General features: G+C 46.1%; 1 protein-coding gene across 2 annotated transcripts in view; it reads right to left on the reverse strand.

Annotated features, from left to right (window-relative positions):
- ACSL3 (acyl-CoA synthetase long chain family member 3) overlaps positions 1-23,720 on the reverse strand; it is a 725,290-nt gene that overhangs the window by 38,182 nt on the left and 663,388 nt on the right. For both annotated transcript variants that reach the window (XM_078665968.1, XM_078665969.1), the window contains exon 13: positions 6,794-6,908. In XM_078665968.1, coding sequence (XP_078522094.1) covers positions 6,794-6,908 — 115 coding nt within the window. The remainder of the gene's footprint in view (positions 1-6,793; positions 6,909-23,720) is intronic.

Raw genomic sequence — 23,720 nt, forward strand, 5'->3', positions numbered from 1 at the left:
CTGTTCTAAAAACCCAAGCCATGCAACAATGTTGTCTTTGGAGAGAATTGATTTATCCTGTAAAAACCATACTTGTTCAGCCTCTAACCAATAATTGAATCATGAAATCTAAATGTTTGCCATGACCGTAGGTGGCGCATACGGTGTGAGGCCGCAATGGAGGGAGCCTGTAACGCCTACTATCCCCCCCTCCCCCCCCCCACCGACGGCCCGCCGTGCCACAGCCCCCCATCGCCTGCTAATGCTATTCAGTGAGTGGCCAACCGAAGGGGGGGGGGGGGGGGGGGGGGGGAGCTTACAGTCGATAGTCAAGGACAAGGGGTCCCGAGTGTAAGGAGAAACGGCAGAAAACACTGGCTGGATGGCGTTTGCAATCAGGTCTTACCCTGCTTGTTCTGCTCCGGGAGGATAACTGAAATAAGATCTCAGGCTGCCACAGCGCGGTGCGCAGGCATTGGAAATGGGCTGGATGTTATCCGCCAAGGAGCTAACTAACATACGCACTCGCTACTCCTCAGCCCTTCAATTTTTGCAAGATAGTGTGTCCTCATGTAAAGTAACTGGTGCTATGTAAAGCGCTCTGATAACTGATTCGGTTCGGTTCTAGTTCGCGCTATATAAAACTCTGCAAAAAAAAAAAAAAAAGATGACCCCGGGGTAGGGTCCTCTCTTCACGTGCTTGAAATTGAAATAGAAGTGCAGGTACCCTGGGCCAGAGTACCTACTAGCTTTGAAGAGTGCAAATACTCTCCGAATAAACATGTTAACTCCCTCTAGAGAAGTGCGGATACTCACCCTCGCAAAATAAAAGTAACCGTACACAGTAGAACCGCCGGGCCATGGAAGCACAGTTTCCCTTCACCTCTCGCAGGCTGGTGTAATGTAGCATTACGCCGCCGGTGAGACACCAGCACACGAGAGATGCATCCCGGCCAGCGCAGCATATAAGAGAGGAGAATGACTCATCTCCCCGCGGGGGACGCGCGAAGCGAGGGAACCGCCGGGAGAGGTGAGCACCTAATTTAAGTCTGAGCTCCGCCCAGCACCCATCCTCCCTGGTTGCTAGACTAACGCAAGATCCCGCAAGATGGTCGCAAACACAGAACTGACCCCGCGAGAACGTTGGATCCCGGAGCGGGCACGCACGGCGAACATGCGGGCCCCCTCGAGGCGTGAAACATACCTCCCCCACATGCAAGACGCGAGAACCTGCCTAAACTGCACGTGCTCAAAGAGCGAAGAGACCTCCGCTTCTCCAACTGAGTGTGTCTTGGGCTTACCCTGTCCCCAGTCCGCCTCCAAATGGTGTCTGTACCAACCTTTATATAGTGCACAATGACGTTCGCAGGGAAGAGGGGGGGGGGGGGGCTGGTACCGAATGGCCGCGGGCAAGGCGCCTATGCTGTCCCAGGCGACACTCATGGACCCAATGGTTGAGTGTCCCGTGTGAATGCACTGCCTGGAAGGACACAAAGTCAGAGGCTACCCCAAGCGCGGGCAGTGGCATCGCCATCTGTCCTCCGATTGATGCAGTGAGCACCTCTACTTGCGTTTTATGAAACCTGCACACATAACCCGTTTACTCCTGTGTTGTACCGCTTGCTACCTCAGTACTTTGTACCCGCACGGTTGACAAATGTACTACCTGCTTTGCAGGTTGTAGAGCCGGCGACCCGCTCGGATCTGCTACCCCAGCGCCAGGGCAGGCAGGTCTTGTTGATATGCCACGCCAACATGATGCAGCATACCTATCGTGTTGGTTCACATGTAACAGATCTGTCCTCTTCTGAAGCGCTCTAACTGAGGCACATAACTTGCTGTGTGATACATCAACACCGACGCAGCACAGGGGCCCGTAGTTCACGTGCTTGTATGCTTTTGTAACAGCACACGTCACTTCCTCCTGTAACGTCTGATTTTCTACCTCTTGTCTTTTGTTTGCTCTTGATTCGTGCACAATAGTCACCATTGCCATACTGACGCAACGTTTGCTCTTGTAACCTGCTGACTTGTAATAGTTCCTCCTGTACCACTCCTGTTCCTATTGCGAAGCACTCTGACACCTTCGTAAAAGTCAGCGCTGTATAACGCCTAATTAAATAAGTACAAACAAGGGAAGGGGCATGCTCCTTCGGTTATATTGCTAAGGGACATGTTCATGCTTCAATCGTTCCCCGCCTGGCAGCGCCCCGTCGTATTGATGAGGCCCCGAAGCATCGGTCCAGACGGGCCAACCAGCACCCAGTCAAAATTGAGCGGGGCCACCTAAAAGTGTGACCGCTCCGCCGAAAGCAACCAACAGAGGTAGCCCGCGCGCTGTTCTCTAATATGGTGGCGCTCTGAAACTCACCAGAGCGCCAGGGAGGGTGGCGCTGGGAGCAGCGCTAGCCACGTGTGTTGAGCCCCGCAGCGCCAGGATGCCCCAGTGATGGAGTTGCCGCCTTCTGCCCCCACATTGACAAACGGGCGGATGCCTTGCCAGAGGAGAGAGCGCATGGCTCCCAAACCAGGCAAACTCCCTGCTATCGCCGTCGTCGAAGTGTGCCACCGGATTAGGAGCGATAGTTAATTTAGCTGCTCTGAGCCGGACCGCGGGAACAGCAAGACCAATGTGTGGAAATGGGAGCAGCGGGAGGAGTGAACTTAACAGCTGAATCCCGCCGCCCCCAACCAGAGTGCCAAGCAATGGCTCGCGAGCCGGCCGGCACTCCCGGGCCCGCGCCACCCAGGGCCCCATATCTCGCTGTAGGGAAGGGAGGGGAGGGGGGGGGGAGGTGGTATGGCAAGTTGGTGTGGGCATGAGCAATCTCACTTCCAACTCCGGCCCAGCGCTATGGGGGACCGGAGAAATATGATGGCCGGCTCACAGGTAGAGACCACCCCATATCACCTGCCCTAAACCACCAAACCGCCTGCGCGTGTAATAGTGTGCATCCACTGCCCCGAAACCAGGGGGATTCGGAGAGGCCGTACTGGGGAGATCGTCGGGGCACTAGGTAGTGAAAACACTGGATGTTTCCCCAGGCCAACAGCAAAGGTGTCGGCAGAACAGGTTATTAGAACACGATATGAAACATGCTATGTCGGGAACCGAACCCTGCTATGCAAAGCGCCGGAGCGCATCGTCCCAGACCCCGAGGCTACCCCAGAGCGCTCCGATGCCGAAGTCGGGAGGGGACTTTGCCAGGGGGTGGTTGGAAGAGTTAGACAAAACTCCTTTGCGGACAATGCAGCGCGACATAAACCGTGTGCTTAAAACCGAGCAGCATACCTAACGTGCGGACACATTGGAGCCAGCCTAACACCGCCCCCACCACTAGCTTGGAAGAACAGCAAGAAACCCCGCCCACGGCCGCATGACGTTGCGGAGGGAAGAAATCGCGGGAACGCCCACCAATCTGGTCCGGCCATGACGGACAGATCTCTGTTCCAATGGCTAGCCTCCATTTATGGAGCTAGCCAATGGAACAGAGGGCGGATTCCCAAGCCACTCTACTGTTCTCATTAGGTTTTCACCTGCGTGAAAAGCCTGCGCAGTGCGCAGGCTTTCACTTAGGCGAAACCTAAAAACGACTTTGTCTTCATGGAAAGAGGAGCTGGGTAAGAGTTTTATAGGAGATCAGTGCAACATAATTATGAGAAACTCTACGAAAGAGATAACTCATGCACAAGGCGAGTATTAAGCTTTTATATAGGTGGCAGCTCTTGAAAGGTGACATGGTAGTAGGCCTAGAAACCATCTGAGGAGGAGGTAAATCTAGAGGATGCAATAGCACTTGTAGTGGATCCTCGAAAGGAATAATGGGCCTCAGAGGACAAAAAGGAAGTGGTGTTAGATCTGATGAGAACGTGAGACGTGAAGGAACTCATTGAGGGAATCTTTGAAGGGCCTTCCTCTGATCTCTATTTTGGTATTGCAGAGAAACTGGACCTCGAGAATCTTGAAGTTAAATAGGGTGATGTTGAAAGGTGTTGAGGAAATCCATATCAAAGGGAATGCAAAGATGCACTACAGTCTTTAGAATGATTAGACAGCAAAGGTGACAGTCATCCTCGATCTCTGTGACATCAATTGTTATGGAAAGCATGGCGACATTGTGCATGGTCTATCTGACGTCAAAGAAGAGTGCGTCACCCTGGTCCAATCGTTTTTAAACAGCGAGGGAGTGCAAGTAGCCATAATATGGAAGACTTAGAATGTATTCTAAAGTGTCTATGTGAAGGCCTTAGCAGTAAGCCAGGTTTAGGCAGTGAATGGGTCAGCGCGATGCCCTTGACGTCATTACCTAAGATGTCAGTTTAGAATGATGCAGAGTGCTTTGATACAGCGCTATGTATTATGGATAGGGGAAGCCTTTGGAGCCTTAAAAGAGACAGGTGTCGGTTTTCAGTTTTCAATGTAAGGGTATCAGGCTGCACGTTTTCCTCTATGGTAGACAGGTTTAACAGCATTTTTATACTTCAGATGCTGCAATACAGGGTCATTAAGGAGTCTGCCAGTTTATATTTTGGAAAAATACTGCTTAAGATAAGCTTCCTAATTGTGGTGCACATCATACCGATATTTCGAGACTTGCGTTCTATGTTTCAAGGTTTATGACCAAAGACATCATAGGAAGGGCTCTGGGGTTCACTCACACCAAAGGGGCTTCTTCTAATATTTATGGCTATCAATGAATATCCTGCGATGCAGAAAAACAAGCATCCGTCTACAACAAAAAATATATCAAGTGAAAAATGAGCATGCTTTTCATAGTGTACGTTTCCTCCAGAACTCTAGCAAGCTTATTTCAGAGCACACTGAAAGTAATCTATGTTTGTACTTTTTGCATCATCGCCCCCCCAAAAACAACCATTGTGGTTCTAGTAGCAGACTACCCAAATAAAATACAATGTCCATAAAACGCTGGGCACTTCCTAAAATCCTATGAAGGAATGCAGCTAAAAACCTTGAACAGGAAAATAAACACTAGTCAACATTGTTCTATTATTGATCTAATCAGTCAACAAGGGAAGTCCAAAGACGGTGGCTGGGAACATAGCGGCTAGCGGATAAGCTGGCAGTGAGCTCCTCTACCTGACGCTACTACAAGACGGAGCTTTTTTCTGAATGTAGTGCCTACCGTGAGCGGGGCCAGCGTTTTTTCCTTTTCTCGGGAAAAGAGGTGTCACTGATAATTTCTCCAGATTCCACATTGTCACAAGACCATTTCCCAAAATAAAGCAGGGGGATCTGTTCTCCAACCCCGGCCACTTTGCCATCTGTCACAGACAAGGATGGTCAGTTTCATGGATTAGGTCCCTTCTGTAGGATGCAACTGATAAGATGTCTATTATTCCTGGTGCAACGCCCAGCCCCCACTGTCTCACTCTTCACTTATTTCTCTTAGATCAGGCTCCTTTAGCATTAAATGGGTTTCTGGCTGGAACAAAATATTCAGATAATGACTAGCAAATTCTCTCCTACCCCACATACCCAATACTGGAGAATTAAGATCCTTAACAACAATCTAAGACCAAGTGTTCAATTCGAATCAGAAGCCTTATAACGTCTGCATGATAGCCTATCCTGGCCCCATACTTATGTGTGCTCATCCTTGGCCTTTTCAGCATGTATCCCTGAAAAGCGTGACACCTAACCTATCTTGAGGTAACAATGCTGACCTATACATATTAATTAGAAATTATAGCCAAAGTCCTGCATCCACTTTTCTTCATATTCCAGGGCTCCTCCTGGTCTTGGGTGTGAAAAATAATATTAATCCGGTATTTGTAAAGCGCACAGCTACCCGTAGTAGGTTTCCCGACGCTGGGGGCTGTCGGGAAGATTAAGCAAGCTATTGCACAGAATCACATGATGCTGGGCAGACCCCTGCCGCCGGTGCCGGGGATCGAACCGTGATCCCCAGCATCCGGCGTCAGTCGCCCTGGCCGCTGCGCCACACCTCTTCCAATATGCAATTTCTAGAAGAAAAAAAACAAAAGTCCTACTTTCACTTCATCTCAACATGTGATAAAGGAAAATCGTTCATGTAAGTTGTTGTGACTTTCAGGTAACCCAAGAAACTAAAATCGATCATTCACAAAGGAAACCATTTAGGGGACCCCCTTTAAAATTAACCATATCCATTCAATCTGCAAATGGACATCACAAAGTGAAAGAAAAAGACCACCCTCGCCCCATTACATCTCTAATGTCTTTCTTGACTCAGAACAGGTGGTATCTGGCGTTATGAAAAGTGACATCCCTGTACAGATGCACCAATTCTAGGTTACTTAAATAAAACGTGTGTGCGCGCGGGGGGAAGGGGAGTTCAGAAAATCTCAGGTTCCAATCTAGGCTGAGCCCAAGCTCCTATCAATCCATTGATAATATGGCAACCATTTAGCACCGCAGGACAACAACAAACCGAATTGAACTATAGGAGGGATCAACTAATGGGCATTGTTATAAGAAAAGTCAGTAGCAAGCTTTGCATTATCTTTGACTACACAAAAGCATGACTTGATATGCCAGGATTAGAAACTGTTACTTACAAGTCCATGGCTGTGTGCTCATCTATTGATCCATTTTACGGGCAGATAATGAACACATATAAAACCAGCGATCTAACTGAGAAATCTTTTAGGACCTCTGTAAGGTGAGAAGGCATGTGATTGCTGTTTTATGGCTCATATCTACATGACTAATTGCAATGAAATATTTTTTGTTGCATTTTGACTGTAGTGTTTGGGGGCAAAGTTAACTTACACAATTCCTGTGTAATCATATGAACTCGTACGTTTTTTTTACCTGTTTGCATACGCACAGATGTTATCTACAAACGGAAGAATCTTCAAAGCAGCCTCCACCTTGCCAAGAGACACATATTCTCCAGCCTGAAGTTTCACCAAGTCTTTTTTACGGTCTATTAAAAAATGGGAACAATTACATACAGTTTGAGCAGTAAAACATTTAAAAACATGCAGAACAGCAATTGTAAAATACATTGTAAATTAATGACATCTACTAAATGTTAACCTGTACAAAGTCATTGGCAGAACATATTACATAATCTGTCTGAATGGTTAGTGCAAAGAAAAAGAGTTCTAGGTATTATCGTAATTAACCGTGCTTTGTAACTTTGAAGAGGTAAGTATTTTATTGAATCACATAACTAGTTGAAGAGTTATTGCTTAGAACCGTATATTATAGATGGTACCTTAAGAAAACGTTTCATTGCATTGCAAATACTTCATATGCAAATGGCTAAAATGAAAAAGAAATATACCGTTGAAGAAATAATGCATGATGAAATGTGTAAGGTTTTGCATGTGTAATTTATCTATACTGGAAATTCACTGATACAGCATCTCAAAAGATCTGAAGAAGAGCTGCATACCATTAATAGTAACTTTTCAGTACGACCAGACCTTCAGTTAACGTTTGGAAGATTGAGTGAAATTCCCTCACCAAATATCTGGAAGTAAATTACTTTTTTAGGAAGAAAAACTATTTCCATGATTAACGTTTAAGGAATTAACAATGCATGCAAAAAAGGCCAGTTTAAGAAAATGCTGAGGATCAATCGCTGGATGTAATATTTATAAACACTGCAATTTGGAAACATTGTTCATTTTTTGGTTCCAAGTTTTACAGTCCTCAACTAAACCACTGCTTTAGGAATATTGCATCGAATGGCCATATTTTTGAGACAAGAAGATGCATGAGGGGGTCTTCCTCTTTGAATTGGTCCTCTATGGTCATGGAACGGAAGAGAAGATGAAATCTAGATCTTCAGTGTAAAAAAAACAAATTACTTACCTATGTTATTGTGGCACAATAGTTGAATTTACTATTGTGCCACATTTTTGGTCTGGTCTTGCTTTATAATTTTTCTTTGATTTTGTGATATTGTTTTTATTAATATTGTGTTTTGAATTGTATGTTGATACAATTTTTTAATGATTTATGTATAAAAAGGTTTTTAAAGAAAAATTATGACAATAAAAACAGAACTCAATTCTTGGATGTGTTAATTCTCCCATTTATCACTGTATAGACAAGAGGATACAATTGCCTAGGTGTGTGTTTTTCTCATAAATATTTGTCCCTGACCTAGGAATTGAACTGATCATTGTTCAGGGGGTCCTTGTTATATACAATGCCTTATGAGTCATACAGGCGGTTTTCAAATGGATTCTGGCCTCAAAAGGTAAGCAGTCAAGGGCACGAAAGTAGGGGTAAATGTGGCAGTTTCTTCTGGAGCCTGTGATGAGTCTAGCGGCTGTTTTGATTGAGGCTCTTAGTGGAGCGATTGTTGATCTGGGAAGGCCGTAGAGAGCGACACTCCCATAATACACTCTGGGAATTATTAGGCCTTGAACTGCCTGTTTAAAGTCAGTCGCGGGTATGAATGGTTTCAGTCTTCTCAGGGTGTTCATCTGAAAATTGGCTCATTTAGTTGCAGCGCTGATGTGTTTCTGCATGTTTAGATTATTGTCCAGAGTTATTCCTAGGGATTCCGCAGAATCAATAATGCGAGGTTGACCATCGAGTGCAGTTAGGTGTTGCATCCATTTGCGGATTGTGTCTGTTTGTTTGGGGGGAGCGATGAGGAGGAATTCTGTTTTTAGTGTGTTAAGTTTAGATAGTTGTTTGCCAGCCAGATCTGTGTTTTTTGGAGCGTTGAGTTAAGGGACTTGATGTCTTCAAGAGAGTCAACCTTAATGTAGAGCTATATGTCGTCAGCATACATGTGATAATGGATGTTTGAGGAGTAGAGAAGCTCAGTGAGTGGTTCCATAAACAGATTGAAGAGTGTAGGGGAGAGGGAAGATCCATGGGGTACTCCCAAGGTGACTGGGGTGGGGTTAGATAAAGATTGGTTGATCTTGAATCTTTGTGTTCTGTCTTGGAGGAAGGAAGTAAACAAGTTTAACACTGTTCCAGATAAACCCATTCTATGTTTTAAGAGTTCTAGTAGGTTGTAGTGTTTGACTGTATCAAAGACTGAGGATAAGTCAAGTAGGATTAATAAACCAGCTTTATTTTGATCCAGTATTTGTAGGGCATGATCTATGATGTGGGTCATGGCTGATTCGGTACTATGCCCAGATTGAAAGGCTGATTGGAATTGTTCTAGCAGATTGAAGTGCTCGATATGGTTACAAAGCTGCACGTGGACACATTTTTCGAGCAGTTTCGCCAGGGTCGAAATGTTGGATATAGGGCGATAGTTGTTCAGGTCTGAAGGCTCAGCTGAAACTTTCTTTCGAATGGGGGTTACCTGACCTGCTTTGAGGATTTAGGGGATGGTTCCTTGCAAAAGAGAGGTGTTTATAATCCTGGTCCATAGGGGCACTAGCTGTGGCATGAAGCTCTTTAAGTGAGTTGCTGGGAGAGGATCTGTGAAATGGTTAGAGGGATTCAAAGCCATGAGCGTATTTAAGATAGCTTCTTCGCTGTCGAAGTTGAAGGTAGTCCAGGAAGCGTTGTTCTTGAGGTCGAGCTTTGAAGAACAGTTAGGCAGGGTCACTGGTGTGGTCAGCATGGTAATAGTGTGTGTGTGGGTTTGGGATTGTGGGTCGTTACTTAGGTCTGTCTTTAGATTCTCAGTCTTTGTAGTGAAAAAGGCGGTAAGCTCCTCACAATTGGGGAGTGTTTCTGGACTAGCTTGGGGGGAGTGGGAGACCCCCTTTGATTGAGTTTTGATTATTTCAAATGGTTTTTTGGGGCGATAGAATGAAGGTAGTTCTGCCATTAGCAGGGTTTGCTATAATGCAAGAATGGTGTTTAACATTCCAGATGATACTAAAAGAACACCGATTTGAACAACCCTATTTTTTAGCTTTTAATCTTCCACAAACAAAAATGCAATCATTAAATGAGTTTGGATCTCTTCTCAAAAGGATGGCAATTCTAGGATACTGGAAGATGGCAAAAATATAAGCAATAAAAGATGAAATAGCTACCTTCTATTATGCCATTCTTTTCTTACCTTTTACTAAGAAATGCAATCCTGAGGAAGAACACTGATAGATAAAGTATTTATTCAAACGTCTTATTCAAATGTACATTAAGAAATTAATTCTTGTGCAGGAGGAATAATTCACCATCAGCAATAAATTGTCAATATCACTCCAGAAAGACCGAATATTTCATATTAGATTGATGTGGGGAACTGCAGGCAACAAAAAACATATTTTGGGAGAATAGGACTCTATCCAAGATGCAGATCAACAGGGGCTGATAATGTAAAAATATTCAGACAGTCTAAAAATGTATGTTCTATGGAAAAAGGTCTCATATTTCTGAAAATGTACTGGATCAAATACTTGATAAAAGTCAACACTGAATCACAAAGGAAAGAATGGAGTGAATTGAGAGGGGTCATCCTAAGTCCAAAGCATGAATATTCACAACATCAGGGACCAGTATTGGCCAATTCCTATCTCATTGAGCCATGCATTGTGTATAAAGATATTATGACAATAGGTCTTCCAGAACAAGTGATATTCAAGCATGAGTAATCCAGAGAAAAACAAAAGTAATATTTGGGTATTTACTGGCAAATACTGTAACATAATTCAATACAGTTTAATGCATCTCCCTGCTATACTTTACTTCTATCCACTACTGCATGTCCCTTTTCTTCATTCTCACCTTTAGTATTAACTCTTGCACTGTAAAAGTCTACTCTGTCCTACCGTCTTTTGCCTTTACAAATGAATTTTCAACTACCTTTCATGCACCCCGTGACCACCAACACAGGGCTACTACCTCCTGTCAGTGATGTAGGCATCCAAATTACATTAGATATTTTGGTGACATACTTGAGATCCTATGATTTTAAGTATTATCAGTGCCGAATAAGAGGGAAGTATACCAATGTTTATCAGGAACAAAGGTGAGATGCATGTTATCATAAGCAAATAAATAGATACTTATAGGCTGTCACACGTGCCAGACACTATGTGAAGATTCTGTGGGCTGATTTGAAGACAAAGGGAAGTACTTTGAAATCACAACGTTACGGGGCCACTGAGAAAATTAGAAACTTGCAATGTTTGGGTGTATGAGAACATAAAAGCATACAATTTAGGAGACTCCAGAATGTCCCCTCTTGTAGAAGCTGCACAACCGATTGCAAAAGCACCGTTAGAAATTATGTTTTCTGAGGTACTTGTTTAATAGGTGGCGATAGTACATGGAGAGCCAAACTTTTGTCATATGTTTTTTAAAAGGAAGAAGCAGGAACAGATTATTTTACTCTGCTGACATCTGATAACAATTTTGAGCACCCTCTTTTGTAACAGGGCCAGGTTATCTTACTATTGTCGTGACAGATGCTGGAGGGTGAGGTAGTTCAGGGCTGTGGTGGCTTCTGGATAAAATTCAGTGTGTGGCCAAATTGAATAACGTACAAGACCATTGTTGAATAGAAAAAAATGTTGCTAACTGGCTCCCTGAAGGCTGGAGCATCGCATTAGGGTGTAGCAGGTGGTTAGAAAAGTCAGGTGCTCGGAGTGGTCTTTTGGATTCGTCTGCACTTCTGTGCATTGACTGTTTGGTGTCAAAAGGAGCGCTTAAGATACCTGGAATATGCCTACTCAGGATATGGTGGTCTGTAGTACTGTTGAATACAATGGTACTGGTATCCTCCCCTTAATATCACATGCTGCAACCTCTTCTGTCCCAGATAGTTTTGTCTTACAAACTTGAAAGGCTTCGAATGAAGGCGCAGTGTCCAATTTGCGGCAGGGCATCCTATACACGTTTACCAAACAAAGTCTCACAACCATACGGCATGTCGAGATTGCCGTCTGCACCCTGGTCTGGAGAAAGTGCTCCTGAACCAACATTGATGTTTTAACACTGCTGCTTCCACTTACTACAACAAGTCTTCACTGGTCTTGTTCACAGCTGAGCCGATGACACCTTATTTTCTGTCAATCATATTGCCTATTGCCTTGTTTCTTTTGTCTTTGAGAAGCAAATGTATGTGTAGAGCAATGTGTGCCCATGTTTGCTTATAACAGCAGCCAAACATAGTAACATGTTGGGTGCTTTAATGGAGTTTGCATCACAGTACTTACCTCTTCTCAAATGTAGCCCTCTTGCAACTGTTGGCCTGGCAGACAAGTGCAGGGAAAAGAGGGACTCCTTGAGTGGCACTATATTGCCCCAATTCTTTTGGTAAACAGTTTATTACATTTTGCGCCATTAAAATGGCAGTGAAGAACATATGGCACACATAGAGCACTACGTAGGACAAAGTATCATGATCGTACAGGGCAGTAACCCTCAAGCAGTACATCACATAGAGAGTAAGGAATGACCAAGAATACATGTAAATAGCAGTCTCAAACTAAGTGACCCAACCATTTCCCCCACACCCGCCCATGTTTCTGGGGAAACCCCTGGCTTCACAAAGACCACACACTCCTGTTGTGCACACCAATCCACACCCCGTCTCAATCTCAAGAGTCGGGGGAGAAGGAGACAGCCATCGTGTAGCAATATCACGTTTCACGACTAAAAGTTCCATACCCAGGAACGCGCTTTCAGCCCGCGTACCTCCAGAGCCCTCAAACACACCAAGGAGAATCCACAGGGGGGACTTCCCACCCAAGGACATCTGACAAATCTCAGGTTATCCTGGCCCACTGAAGATGTACCACTGGGCAAGACGGACAAGTTATTTACATTCGTTAACGACGTATCTGGTAGAAACATGATCTAACCGCAGATTCCTTACCTTTGACCTTCCAGGCGTCAGACTGTGTCTGGAAGAATTTTCTTAGCAGTACCCCTGCGCACCGGTAAATGGCAGTCGATTCCTTGTGACTTTGTCAGCGTTGTGTTAATTGTGACGTCCGCGTCGTTAATAAAACCGCCACTCCTGCATGCTGACGTCAGTACTTTCCACGACTTTACACGCCAGAAGCCATGAATTGACTTACCATGGTGTGTTAAAAAATTAACAACTAGGGCCCTGAAGGGGAGCATTCCTGACACTTAAAACCAATTCTGCGGAGAGGATGGGTGGGTCGGAAATCAATCAGCATCTAGATCATGTCTATACCAGGAAAGGCGTTACCTAAGGTAGGTAACTTGTTCATCTGTTAGAGATATCTAGCCGCAGATTCCTTACTTTTCAACAGATACCCAAGCAATACCATCCCCGGGGGAGACACTGCGGAATCGTTTAAACAAGAATATCCTGCAAAACAGAGTGACCGAACAGGCCTCCTCTGCGAACTTGGGAATCCAGGCAGTAGTGTCTGGCAAACGTGTGCAGAGATGTCCACATTGCAGCTTGGCAGATATCGCAAACGGGAACATCACGCTGAAGAACTGTGGTGGCTGTTTTTGCCCTGGAGGAATGGGCCCTAAGCCCTTCAGGGGGCTCCTTCTTCGCTAAGGTGTAACAGTTTCTATACAGAGGATAACCAATTGGGATAGAGCCCTCTTCTGGACAGCATGGCCGTTCTTTGCACCCATGTATCCTATAAAGAGTTGGTCATCCACCCGGAATTCTCTGGTGCGATCAAGATAGAACAACAATGCTCTTATTGGGTCCAGTCAATGGAGACGCTCTTCTTCTTTGGAAGGGTGTGGGGGTGCATAGAAGGTGGGCAGAGTAACAGACTGTCACAGATGGAAAAGTGTTAACACCTTAGGTAGAAAAGATGCCCTAGTCCGGAGTACCACTGTTTCCGGATAGACCTTCAGGTAAGGAGGCTGTGAAGACAGCGCCTGCAGGTCACTTACTCTCCTGGCAGAGGTTATTGCCACCAAAAAAGCCGTCTTGATGTGAGGAACCGCAGAGGACAGTTGTGCAGCAGCTCAAACGGTGCACACATCAGAAAGGTGAGAACCAAATTAAGGTCCCATTGTGGCATGATTAAAAGGCGAAGGAGGAAACAAATGGGTTAACCCCTTCAAGAATCTCTGCACCAGAGGAGATTTGAAAAGAGAAGGCTGATCAGGTAGCAGAAGAAAAGAGGAAAGGGCCGAAAGAGAGCCCTTAAATGAACCCAGAGCAGAGCCCTGCTGGGCCAAAGAGAGTAGAAATAGATGACTTTAGATAAAGGAGCAGATAAGGGGTCAACAGACCGGTCTGTACAATATTTACAACATTTGTTCCATTGCCAGGGTTATACCGATTTTGTGGAGGGATACCTGGCTGCCAAGATAACCTCAAAGACCTCAGGAGGAAGGTCGAAAGCTGTCAACTGTTGCCGCTTTATCTCCACGCAAGGAGCCGGAGTGTGGACAGGTTCGGGTGGAGAACCCTCCCTTGCTGCTGCCACAGAAGATCCTGCCAAAGGGGCAGCCTGACCGTAGGATCTATGTCCATGTCTAGAAGCTCGGGATACCAAACTCTCCGCGCCCAGTCCTGAGCCACAAGAATAACTTATGCCTGGTCGCTCCTGGTCTTCTTGAGCACTCTGGACAGGAGTGGTATGGGTGAGCAGGCATATGTGAGGCCTGAGCTCTACTCGCGACAAAAAAGTGTCGCTGAGTGCCGCCTATTTTAATACGTTAGTTTCCTCAGCTGCTATTCGATTGGAATTTGGACTGCTAAGCACTTATATCCAAGGCATTTCTAGAGTCTTAAGTTGGGGATACCATTCAAAAAATAGTGAACACTATTCACTAAGGGGTTTCATGTGTAAGGACATTTTCGGTAGTATGGGGGACAAATACTCTCTAAATTGAGATTTCTCCCTGGCCCTAAAACTGTTTTGTGTTCAGGAGGAATCCGTGATATCCCTCCCGCTTTTAGAATTCGAATCCTTTGTAAAAAACTTAAGTTGTATGATCAGCTTTAATAAAGATATTGAGTTCAGTAAGACTAAAGAGAGACTAAGAACTTAGATCATGGAACAAGACGCTGGTTTTCCTTATTTAGATTAAATCTTCTACCTTTAAATGATCTAACAGTACACTGGTCTCAGAATCCGAAAAATTGAAAAAACTGTAATTTTTATGAACTGAGTATCCAGAACTTGGATCATGTTTTGTTTGTTTGTCCGGCACTAGCCTTTCATCGCCATCGCTACAAAATGGTATTAAGGATGTCGTTTCTGCTCGCAATTTTCTTTTTAATCCTAAAAATGAAGCAGTATGCGTAAAATTGGTTAACTTTTTTAAGGAATTCATGTATATTTTTTAACTGTATATTTTCCAAGTGGGATTTAATTTCTGAATCGTTGACCTATCTAGATGTTTTATCTTCTCCTAATTTTGATGGTATTTCGCACTATTGTGTCTTCTACACTAAAGGCTCTGTGTTCATCTAATTTTTAATTTGCAAATTTGCACATGAATCGGTTCCATTCTACATGTCATTTGCATATTTCCGGATATGTCCTGTTCTCTCATTTTCTGCTGCTAATTGTAAACTTTGAGTCATGAAGGTGCTCTATGGTGTCCTGGCTGCTACCTATTTGTTACTTCCACAATTCATGATATGATCAGCGTCTTCATTGTTGGCTGCTAAATTTTAAATTTTATCCCTTGATACTGCTGTTTCCTCATTTTGGCTGCTAAATTCAAAATTGTATTCCTTGATACTGCTATATGTTGAAAAATGTTGTTCTCGGACCACCTTATCATTCTGTATTTTTATATGGCTTTATTGTATTTTATGTATTAATTGGTATGTATCTTTTTAAGTGGACCTCATTAGTGTTCCAAAACTTTAATAAAACTGAATTGAATTGAGTGTCGCCTTGGAAACTCCAATGGGCAGAATCATTGACATTGCGCGTTCTCTTCGGAGGCGAACAGATCTAACCAAGGCTCTCCCCACCGCTGAAAAAAACCTGGTGTCCTCCCAATCTTCTTTCTCCATCCCCCAACCCGTCAGAATAGGGCAGGGTGAACGTCATGGAGCCGTGCGGCTCCGTCGGCGCCAGTCTCTGCATTGGAGGACGCCAGACCAGCTCCGTGGGGTCAGGAATGAGGATCAGGGAGGCGCCACCGGCGAGGACTACGGCGCCAGACACGACACTGGGGAAGAGCACTGAGGAGGTGCCACCGGCGTCGGTCCAGACACGGGAACGGGTCCCATCCACAGTGCAGGACACCAGGTCGTGAGAAGCTTTAGCAACTGCTCCCTCAAAGCCTATGGCGCCATGGCCCGGCAGTCAAAGCACGACTTGGAGTCCTTATCACTCTCCAGGCAGCAAAGACAAAGTAATGGGGGTCCGTGACCGACATTGCATGGTGACAGGCGCAGTGCGGCTTGAACCTCGAAGTCTTCTTGCTCGAAATGACTCCTAACACACCAGCGAAAACGACAAAGTAAATTTTTTTTTTTAAAAAGACAGGGGTTAGCTCTCTTCAACGGATCGGCGTGGAAATAAGAGAACGGACGTCAGCATGCCGGAGTGGCAGTTATATTGACGATACGGATGTCACGATGACGACGAACATGACGCCGTCATGCGGAGCCAACTGACACCATCTACCGGTAAGAAATCTGCAGCTAGATGTCTCTATCAGATCACACCATATGATAAAAGTCTGCTGAGCCAATTCCACAACAAGAACAGTAGAAAGTAGGGCGAAGGTCTGTGCGACACAGGCGGGCTGAGGAGAGATATGCAGCGTAAAGATAATATGTCTGCACCAACTGTAGCCAGGAGGAGACAATGAGCTCATGAGGGGCCATTAGGGCATTCCGCCAATCCTCATCTTCCATGGGTCCCACCTAGCTCTCCCAATGGGTTCTAGGTTGGTCTAGAAAACCAGGGGAGTTAATTACATGGGTACAATAAATCTGGGAGATTCCCACGCAGCCCAAATTACAATGAGTAGCTTAGCTTCCAGGGAGTTAAACTCCAAGTGGACCTCAGTCGACTGGATATGAGTATGGAGAGTGTGTCTGAGTTGGAGGTATTTGTAGACTTGGGTATGTGCAAGAGTATAATACATCCGTTAAAGGTCCTGGAAGGAGAATATATGCAATTCTGACCACACATCTCCCAGTTGTGTCATATCAATAAGGTCCCAGGATCAAAAGCCATGGAGCAAGGCTGCTTTTCCCAGCCAAGTACCGTGCCAAAGAGGGGTTTGGTGTGCAAGTCTGGCCTCCCATCGTACATGCAGCTCTCCATGCAAGGAACACCCCTCTTGTTATCAAAGGTCTGGAGTTAAAAACTAGGGATCCACAGAGTATGGCCTGCAAGTGAGAGAGGCCCAACAATGAGAGCTCTAGGCAGGATCCAACCATCCCCCATTAAACCAGTCGAGGATAACAAGAAGGTGGGAGAACAAATAATAAAGGTTAGACATCCCCAGGCCACCATGAAAGGGGCCCCGTTGACAGTGCGTGAAAGCCAAACACTGCCTAGAACCGCGTCACAGGAATGTTCTTGCAGGTCCATCTAACTTGCGAAACCACGCCAGAGTCAACTGAAGTGGTAAATTTGGAAAAATATAAAGAAAGCATGGAAGGATCATCATTTTATATAACGCGATACGTTCCATGACATTAAGAGTTAAAGTTTACAATCTAGCGAGGTCCATTTTAGCTTTCTAAACTAGAGGTTGACGATTAAGGGCCCAGGTAAATTCGGATGCAAAGCAACCCATACGCCCAGATATTTAAAAGTGAACCAGCAGTCTCTGGCCAATATCAGAAGAACCAGCACAGATTTAGAGAGGTTCATCCTCAAGCCTGAGGCTGTTTCAAAGTATATGAGCAATTGAAGACATCTAGGGCCACTTACAGCCAGGCTCACGAGATACAAGAGAACGCCATCAGAGTATAAAGCAAAGCAGTCCTCATGACCCACACCCCAATTCCATCCAGAGTACCAGGGATCTGTACAAATAAGTTTGGCCAAAGACTCTATTGCCAAGGCAAAGATGAAGGGGTGAAAAGGGGCAGCCCTGCCTGTTCCCTTGCTCTATGGGGAAGATGGCAGAAATGACCCTGTTGACGTGCTCCGGCAGTGGGTTTAGAGTAAAGGATGCAGACCATATTCGTAAATTGCGATCCAAAGCCAGCACAGACCAACACCAACTGAAGGTAGGGCCAGTATCAAAAGCCTTCTCAAAGTCAATAAGGATTAATGCCAGATCCTGGGGCAATCGATAACTGTGGGACAGGGATACGTGAAGCTGACGGATAAAATGTCTCGTACTCCGGGATGGCAGAAAGCTGCATTGGTCCGGGTACATGAAAGAGTGGGAAACCCAACAGACACTTGGAGGCATTGGTCCGGGTGCACCAACTTAGTCAAGACCTGTTTGAGTCGGTTTACCAACACCGTGGCAAAGCTTTTTCCCTCGTATCTGAGGAGTGAAATTGGACGATGGTTGGCGCAAGACGTAGAGGGAGGCTCAGACTTCGGTTTCACAACTATAGTGGCCAACTCCAGCTCTAACGGAAAGGAATCAATGCGGCAGACCGCCGTGTAGAAGGACAAGAGATAGGGGAGAAGAATGTCTCGAAAAGTGGCATAGCATTCTGTGGGAAATCAGTCGGGCCAAGGGTTTTCCCAGACGCCAGACCAGACAACGCATCACTGATCTCGTCTACCGTGAAGGGTTCTTCAAGTAAACAAGATTCAATGGGAGATAGGCTAGGGGACTGAATCAAGAAAGGAACAGAATACAGCCGGATCCCTATCTACTGGTACTGAGGATAACTTTCTATAGTATAGAGCGAAAGCCTGTGCTATCTCAGGAAGAGACTGTCGTGAACAATCAGCATCTTTTATAATCTCAGGGAAAATCCTATTTGCTTGTTAGTGGAAGGCCAGCCAATAGAGCGTTTTTCAATTCATGTCACCTCAACCATAAATCCTGGCCATTGTGGCTAGCCAAAGAGTTTTAGCCGCCTCAAACGAGTGTAGATGGATATCTTCATGGATGAGACCTAATTGACAGGAGACATCATCTTGGGGAGTCAACACCAATCGGTACTCCACGCGAAGGGCACAAGCCTCCAGTTTGGCAATGAGGGAGGAGCGATCACGCTCTCGAGCCTTGTTACAACTATTGGCAAATCCTCATACTGCCATACTGTTGCCTTACTAGCCGACTACGGAGTACCAACACAAGCGACAAACCCTTCATTGGCTTGAAAATACACACAAAGTTCAGTACCTAGTGATTTAACAAAGGTTTTATCTTGGAGATACCAAACATTAAGGAACCACATGGGGCGCAGTCCAGGTGGTGGCTGGCCGAGATGGAGAAGTAAGAATGAGTTGTCTGATTCCTTGTGGCAAAATGTGGATCGGAGTCAGCAGTCGACAATCTAGGGCAGGCAGTAGGATGAGATCTGTCCAAGAGTATGGTGAGCTGCAGATGTATGTGTAAACTGGCGAAGTCCAGGGTGCCAAGCTCTCTTAGCATCTCAGAGGCCCAGAGTACCAATCCAGTCGGTAACTCAGTGAGCCCCAGCATGTCTCGAGTTAGTAGTGGTTCCAGTACTGTCCAGGTCAGGGTCTAATACTGCATTAAAATCACCCCCTAATACTCTAAGACCCTGAGGAAGGTGTGAAAGAAGTGAAGAGGTCTCGGAGGCAGGTAGATAAAGTGGCGGGTGGTACAAACACTTAAAAAAATAATTATCTGCCCCTCCAATGTACCATTTAGAGCAATGAAGCGTCCCTGAGGGACGCATGGGATGTAAGTAACCACAATAGGGAAGGAGCGGTGCAGAAGGATAGCCAACCCTTTCATTCTCTGGAAGTACCCTGCATGAAAGACCCTATTGTAGCCTTTACGGGCCAGAAAGGGACGGCACTCTCCTAAAAGATAAGTCTCCTGAAACAGCAACATCTCGGGGAGATGATGATGGGCAAAGATAAACACTGCAGTGCATTTTACTCGATCTATCAGACCGGGAAGATTCTGCGATAAAACCTGGAAATTCATATATATAGGGAGTGTTAATTACTGTGAGTGGAATGTGACCTGGGAAAAAGACCGAGGGGTCAGATAGTATGGTAGAGACTGCAACAGTCATGTGCTACAAGTGAACACTGCCTCGAGATTTAAGTCATAATAAATACAAAACTGTGTCCCAGAACCTAAAAGGGAAGGAAAAGGGTAAACAAATACATTGTACATAACACTACAATGAAAAACCACCAACATGCAAAGAAAACCCCACCCCTCAACTCCCACCTCACCCTACACTTCTACTCTAGAAGCATCTGTCGCCTTTAAAGAAAGGTACATTAGAAAAAGAACTATACACAACAATGTAAAAACTTTGATTAAAGAGGAACCCCATCACAGTGAAAAATATCATAAAGACAATAGCTGCCATCTTATATCAAAGCGAAGCCCGTTGAAGCAATTGAATAGTTAGTCAAGTCAATATGGCTGAAAAAGGGAACAGGAGAGTTCAAAAACAGGAGCTCATTTAACAGTTAATAATGCAAACCCAGTCACATCACAGGACTGCGTTAGAGATCAAAGTCCAGACGGGGAATCGCTAGATCAGCCCCCAGTTCCTCATCCTCTACCCCAGAGGCAGGACTTGAAGCTGGTCCGGACTGTGGCAGCAGTTGAGCGCAAAGGTGGCATAGATCTGGCAGTTCTGCACCCCCTCCTGTTTGAAGTGCGCTGCGTATGGGGTTTGGGGACTGACCGTGCGTTCGAGGTATCATCAGTCTCCTGCCTGCGTGAGGCGGAGGTGATGACCCATGTAACAAGCGATCTTCCATAAGCCGCTGCCATGCGAACGCCAGACTATTAACAAAAATAGATTGTTGAGATGGATGACACGGAGACGATATTGAAGCCCATTAGCCCTCAACTTGTGTTTGACCTCTAAGTAAGAATGCCTTCGTTGCTGTACTTCACAAGCGTAATCTGGAAAAAGGAAAACCTTAGTGCTCCCATATCGGAGGTCTGAATGCAGTCGGACCTCCCTGCGGATCGCATCCCTGTCTCTATAATTCAGAATGCGAGCAATTATTGGTTGGGTGGGGCTCCATGAGGAGGTCTAGGAGCCAGGGTACGGTGTGCTCATTCAATAGCAAATCATGAGAACAGGCGAGTGCTGGGCATTCAGGATCTAATCCAGCGTTCCATAAAGTCCCCCATCTGTTGGGTTTTAGCGTCCTCTGGCGCTCCAATGATGAAAATGGTAACACGCTGTGAGCGCTTTTCTGCTTGTTCAGCGAGCCTATGGTGTTCCAACGTGCAGGTAAGTAAGCTTGAGACCTGAGACTTAAGAGTAGAGTCCTCGTCCTCAACCGCGGAGAACCGAGATTCAGCCTCCGTTATTCGGGCAGTGATGTTTTAGAGATCCTGATGTAGCTCTGCCATGTCCATTTTCACCTCGCCAACTTTCGCCTCCACCGCAGCCTGCAATGCCTGGATGGCCTGCAGTATGACAGCAAGTTCACTGGACGGAGAAGTGTGTTCATCCCCTTCTGAGGGGGCTGGAGAGCAACTAGAGGAGCACGTAGTATAATGGTCCATGCACATCTGTGAAGACGCAGAGTGGGAGGTTCTGTCCTTGCCCATGTTAGTAGGCTGGTAGAGGGGACAATGACCTCAGTACAAGTTCCCACAGCAATTGCGGCCTTCAGTGACGCACATCACTAAGGGCCCAGTCAACCATGCACAGAGTCCTAGCTTTCACACAAGGAAAGGGCTGTTGGTTAGCAACCGAGGTATTATGGCACAATCCTAGAAATCCCCAAAACGTGCACAGAGTTACTACAGCAAGGTCTTGTATGTAGAGGTTCAGCACATCAGGCCTCCCAAGGAGGGGAGATGCGGACCTCACAGACAAGTAGAGCAAGGGGTCCGATCCATAGCGTAGGGAAAGCGGGCGAAGGTGCCCCTAACACGTTTCATGTATTCACCCGCCTCGCGCTTGGGCCTCCAGGTCAGATGTAGCAGGGGAATCCGACACAAGGCTCCTGTCTGAACCCCTCCGGTAGCCCCACTACAGGAGAAGGTCACAACCCAGAGGAACTTCTGACCCCGGCGCTAGTCGCGATGAGGGACCACTGATGCTTCCTGCTCTAGATCTGAAGCAGACTAACCGGCCAGAGGGGAAGGCAATAATTCAAGTGTACAGTGGCCCCTCTGTCTCCGGCCAGTCCACGACATCCACGCGGTGGAGGCTCTATTTTGGGCCCTGGGGCTCCAGACAGGAACGGTGGTAGGCCAGGATATACAGATATTTGTGCCAGCTGCGCAGAGTGGCCAAATCTAGCAGCGGCAAGAATGGGTCCTATGGTGGGAGGCCAGAAGGAGGCAGTGGCAGAGCTTCAGGTTCTCGGAGGGGCGGGGCCTCACCACAGACAGTTGCCCAGTTGCGCGGCCCGTCCGAAGCAGCAGCACGAATGGGTCCTCTTCCTCGGATCGCCCGTGTGGGCGCCGGCTCCTCCACTCCGGTAGATGATAGTAGTCGCTCCACTGCTGGGCCAGGTTCCCACCCCCAATCGAGTGCCCCACCGGGAGGCGGGCACAGAGGGGGGACCCTCACAGGCACCACCTGAGCACCCAAAGCAGGCAAGGACCACAGGCAAGCGATGATCTCGGCTCCTCCGCTGTCAGACCACAGCACAGGCCCCACAGGTCGTCTGCGCCCAGCTCACTGTGGAGAGTTGCAGTAGATGGAAAGACAGCGGCTCCGCAGGTAGGTCCTCAAAATATAGCAGGGGGATGTTTGAAGGCGATTATGAGCCCGGATTAACGCCGGAGTGCAGAGGTTGAAGAGGAGCAACCCTAAAGTGCGACCACCATGTTGCCCTCATGGCGACACCATATTGCCCCACTTTTAAAAGTCTGCTTTAGGGTATCCTTTGGGAGAGGCTGGGGCACAGCCTATAGTCCTATCCTGTTTCACCAGTTGGGGAAGAATCACTGGAATGTGGCTGGAAGCTGCTTAAGCTTCTTATCCTCCTTCCAAATGTGGTCAAGGCTTTGGTAGTCTTTCTTGTTTTTTTACTTGAGTTTCAATGAGAGGTCAAATCCCTTGGGCACCTGTTCAACCAAAGAATGGAATTAGACTGTAATATCTGGCAGAAAGTTCGATAGGAGGGATGCGTGTTGTCTTTTGGCTGTCCAGTGATGCTATGTAGATTTCCACCTTACCTTGTGTGTCAAACGTCATCTTCGTACCTTCTCTCTTCTTTGTGGTCTTTTTCTGTAGTATCTACCTCCACTTGAACTGCTCTGGAAGGGATTCCATGCTATGGCACAGGTTGCAGAGGTGGAGACAATAGTGGAAGTGGAGGTTGTGCTTGAAGCAGGTTAGGGAACCTTGCATACAATTCCTGCATCATCCCTCACAGAGAGGCAATACAATCAGCCAGCACTAGGATAACATTTCATCGGTTATAATTTCACAGTTGTTCTACTCCTGATCTAAGACATTTATTGTAATCCCAAAAGAGTTGCTCCTCTACCTTATAAGGATAATAAGAAACTCTTGCTTCATTCTCCTGGCAATCCTGGACACACTCATAACAATCCCCATCATCATCTCTTTCCATGAGGAGCAAACTAGACATGCAGTTGGGTAGGATGTAAATGGCTTCAAATACAGGTTAGTCCTCTAGAGATGCCACCATCACCTTCCTTAATGTACAAAATCTGGCTCACAATTTTATGTGACAAGTGTGCACACAACAAGGACATGGTGATCCCTACAGGACGGCCAGCACAGAAATAGCCATGTGTTTCATTGCCAGTTTGATGGTGTTTTTTGAGGTTTCAATTGATGGTCTTGTCATTG

This window comes from Lissotriton helveticus, chromosome 11 (genome assembly GCF_964261635.1).
Source record: "Lissotriton helveticus chromosome 11, aLisHel1.1, whole genome shotgun sequence".
Taxonomy (NCBI): Eukaryota; Metazoa; Chordata; class Amphibia; order Caudata; family Salamandridae; genus Lissotriton; species Lissotriton helveticus.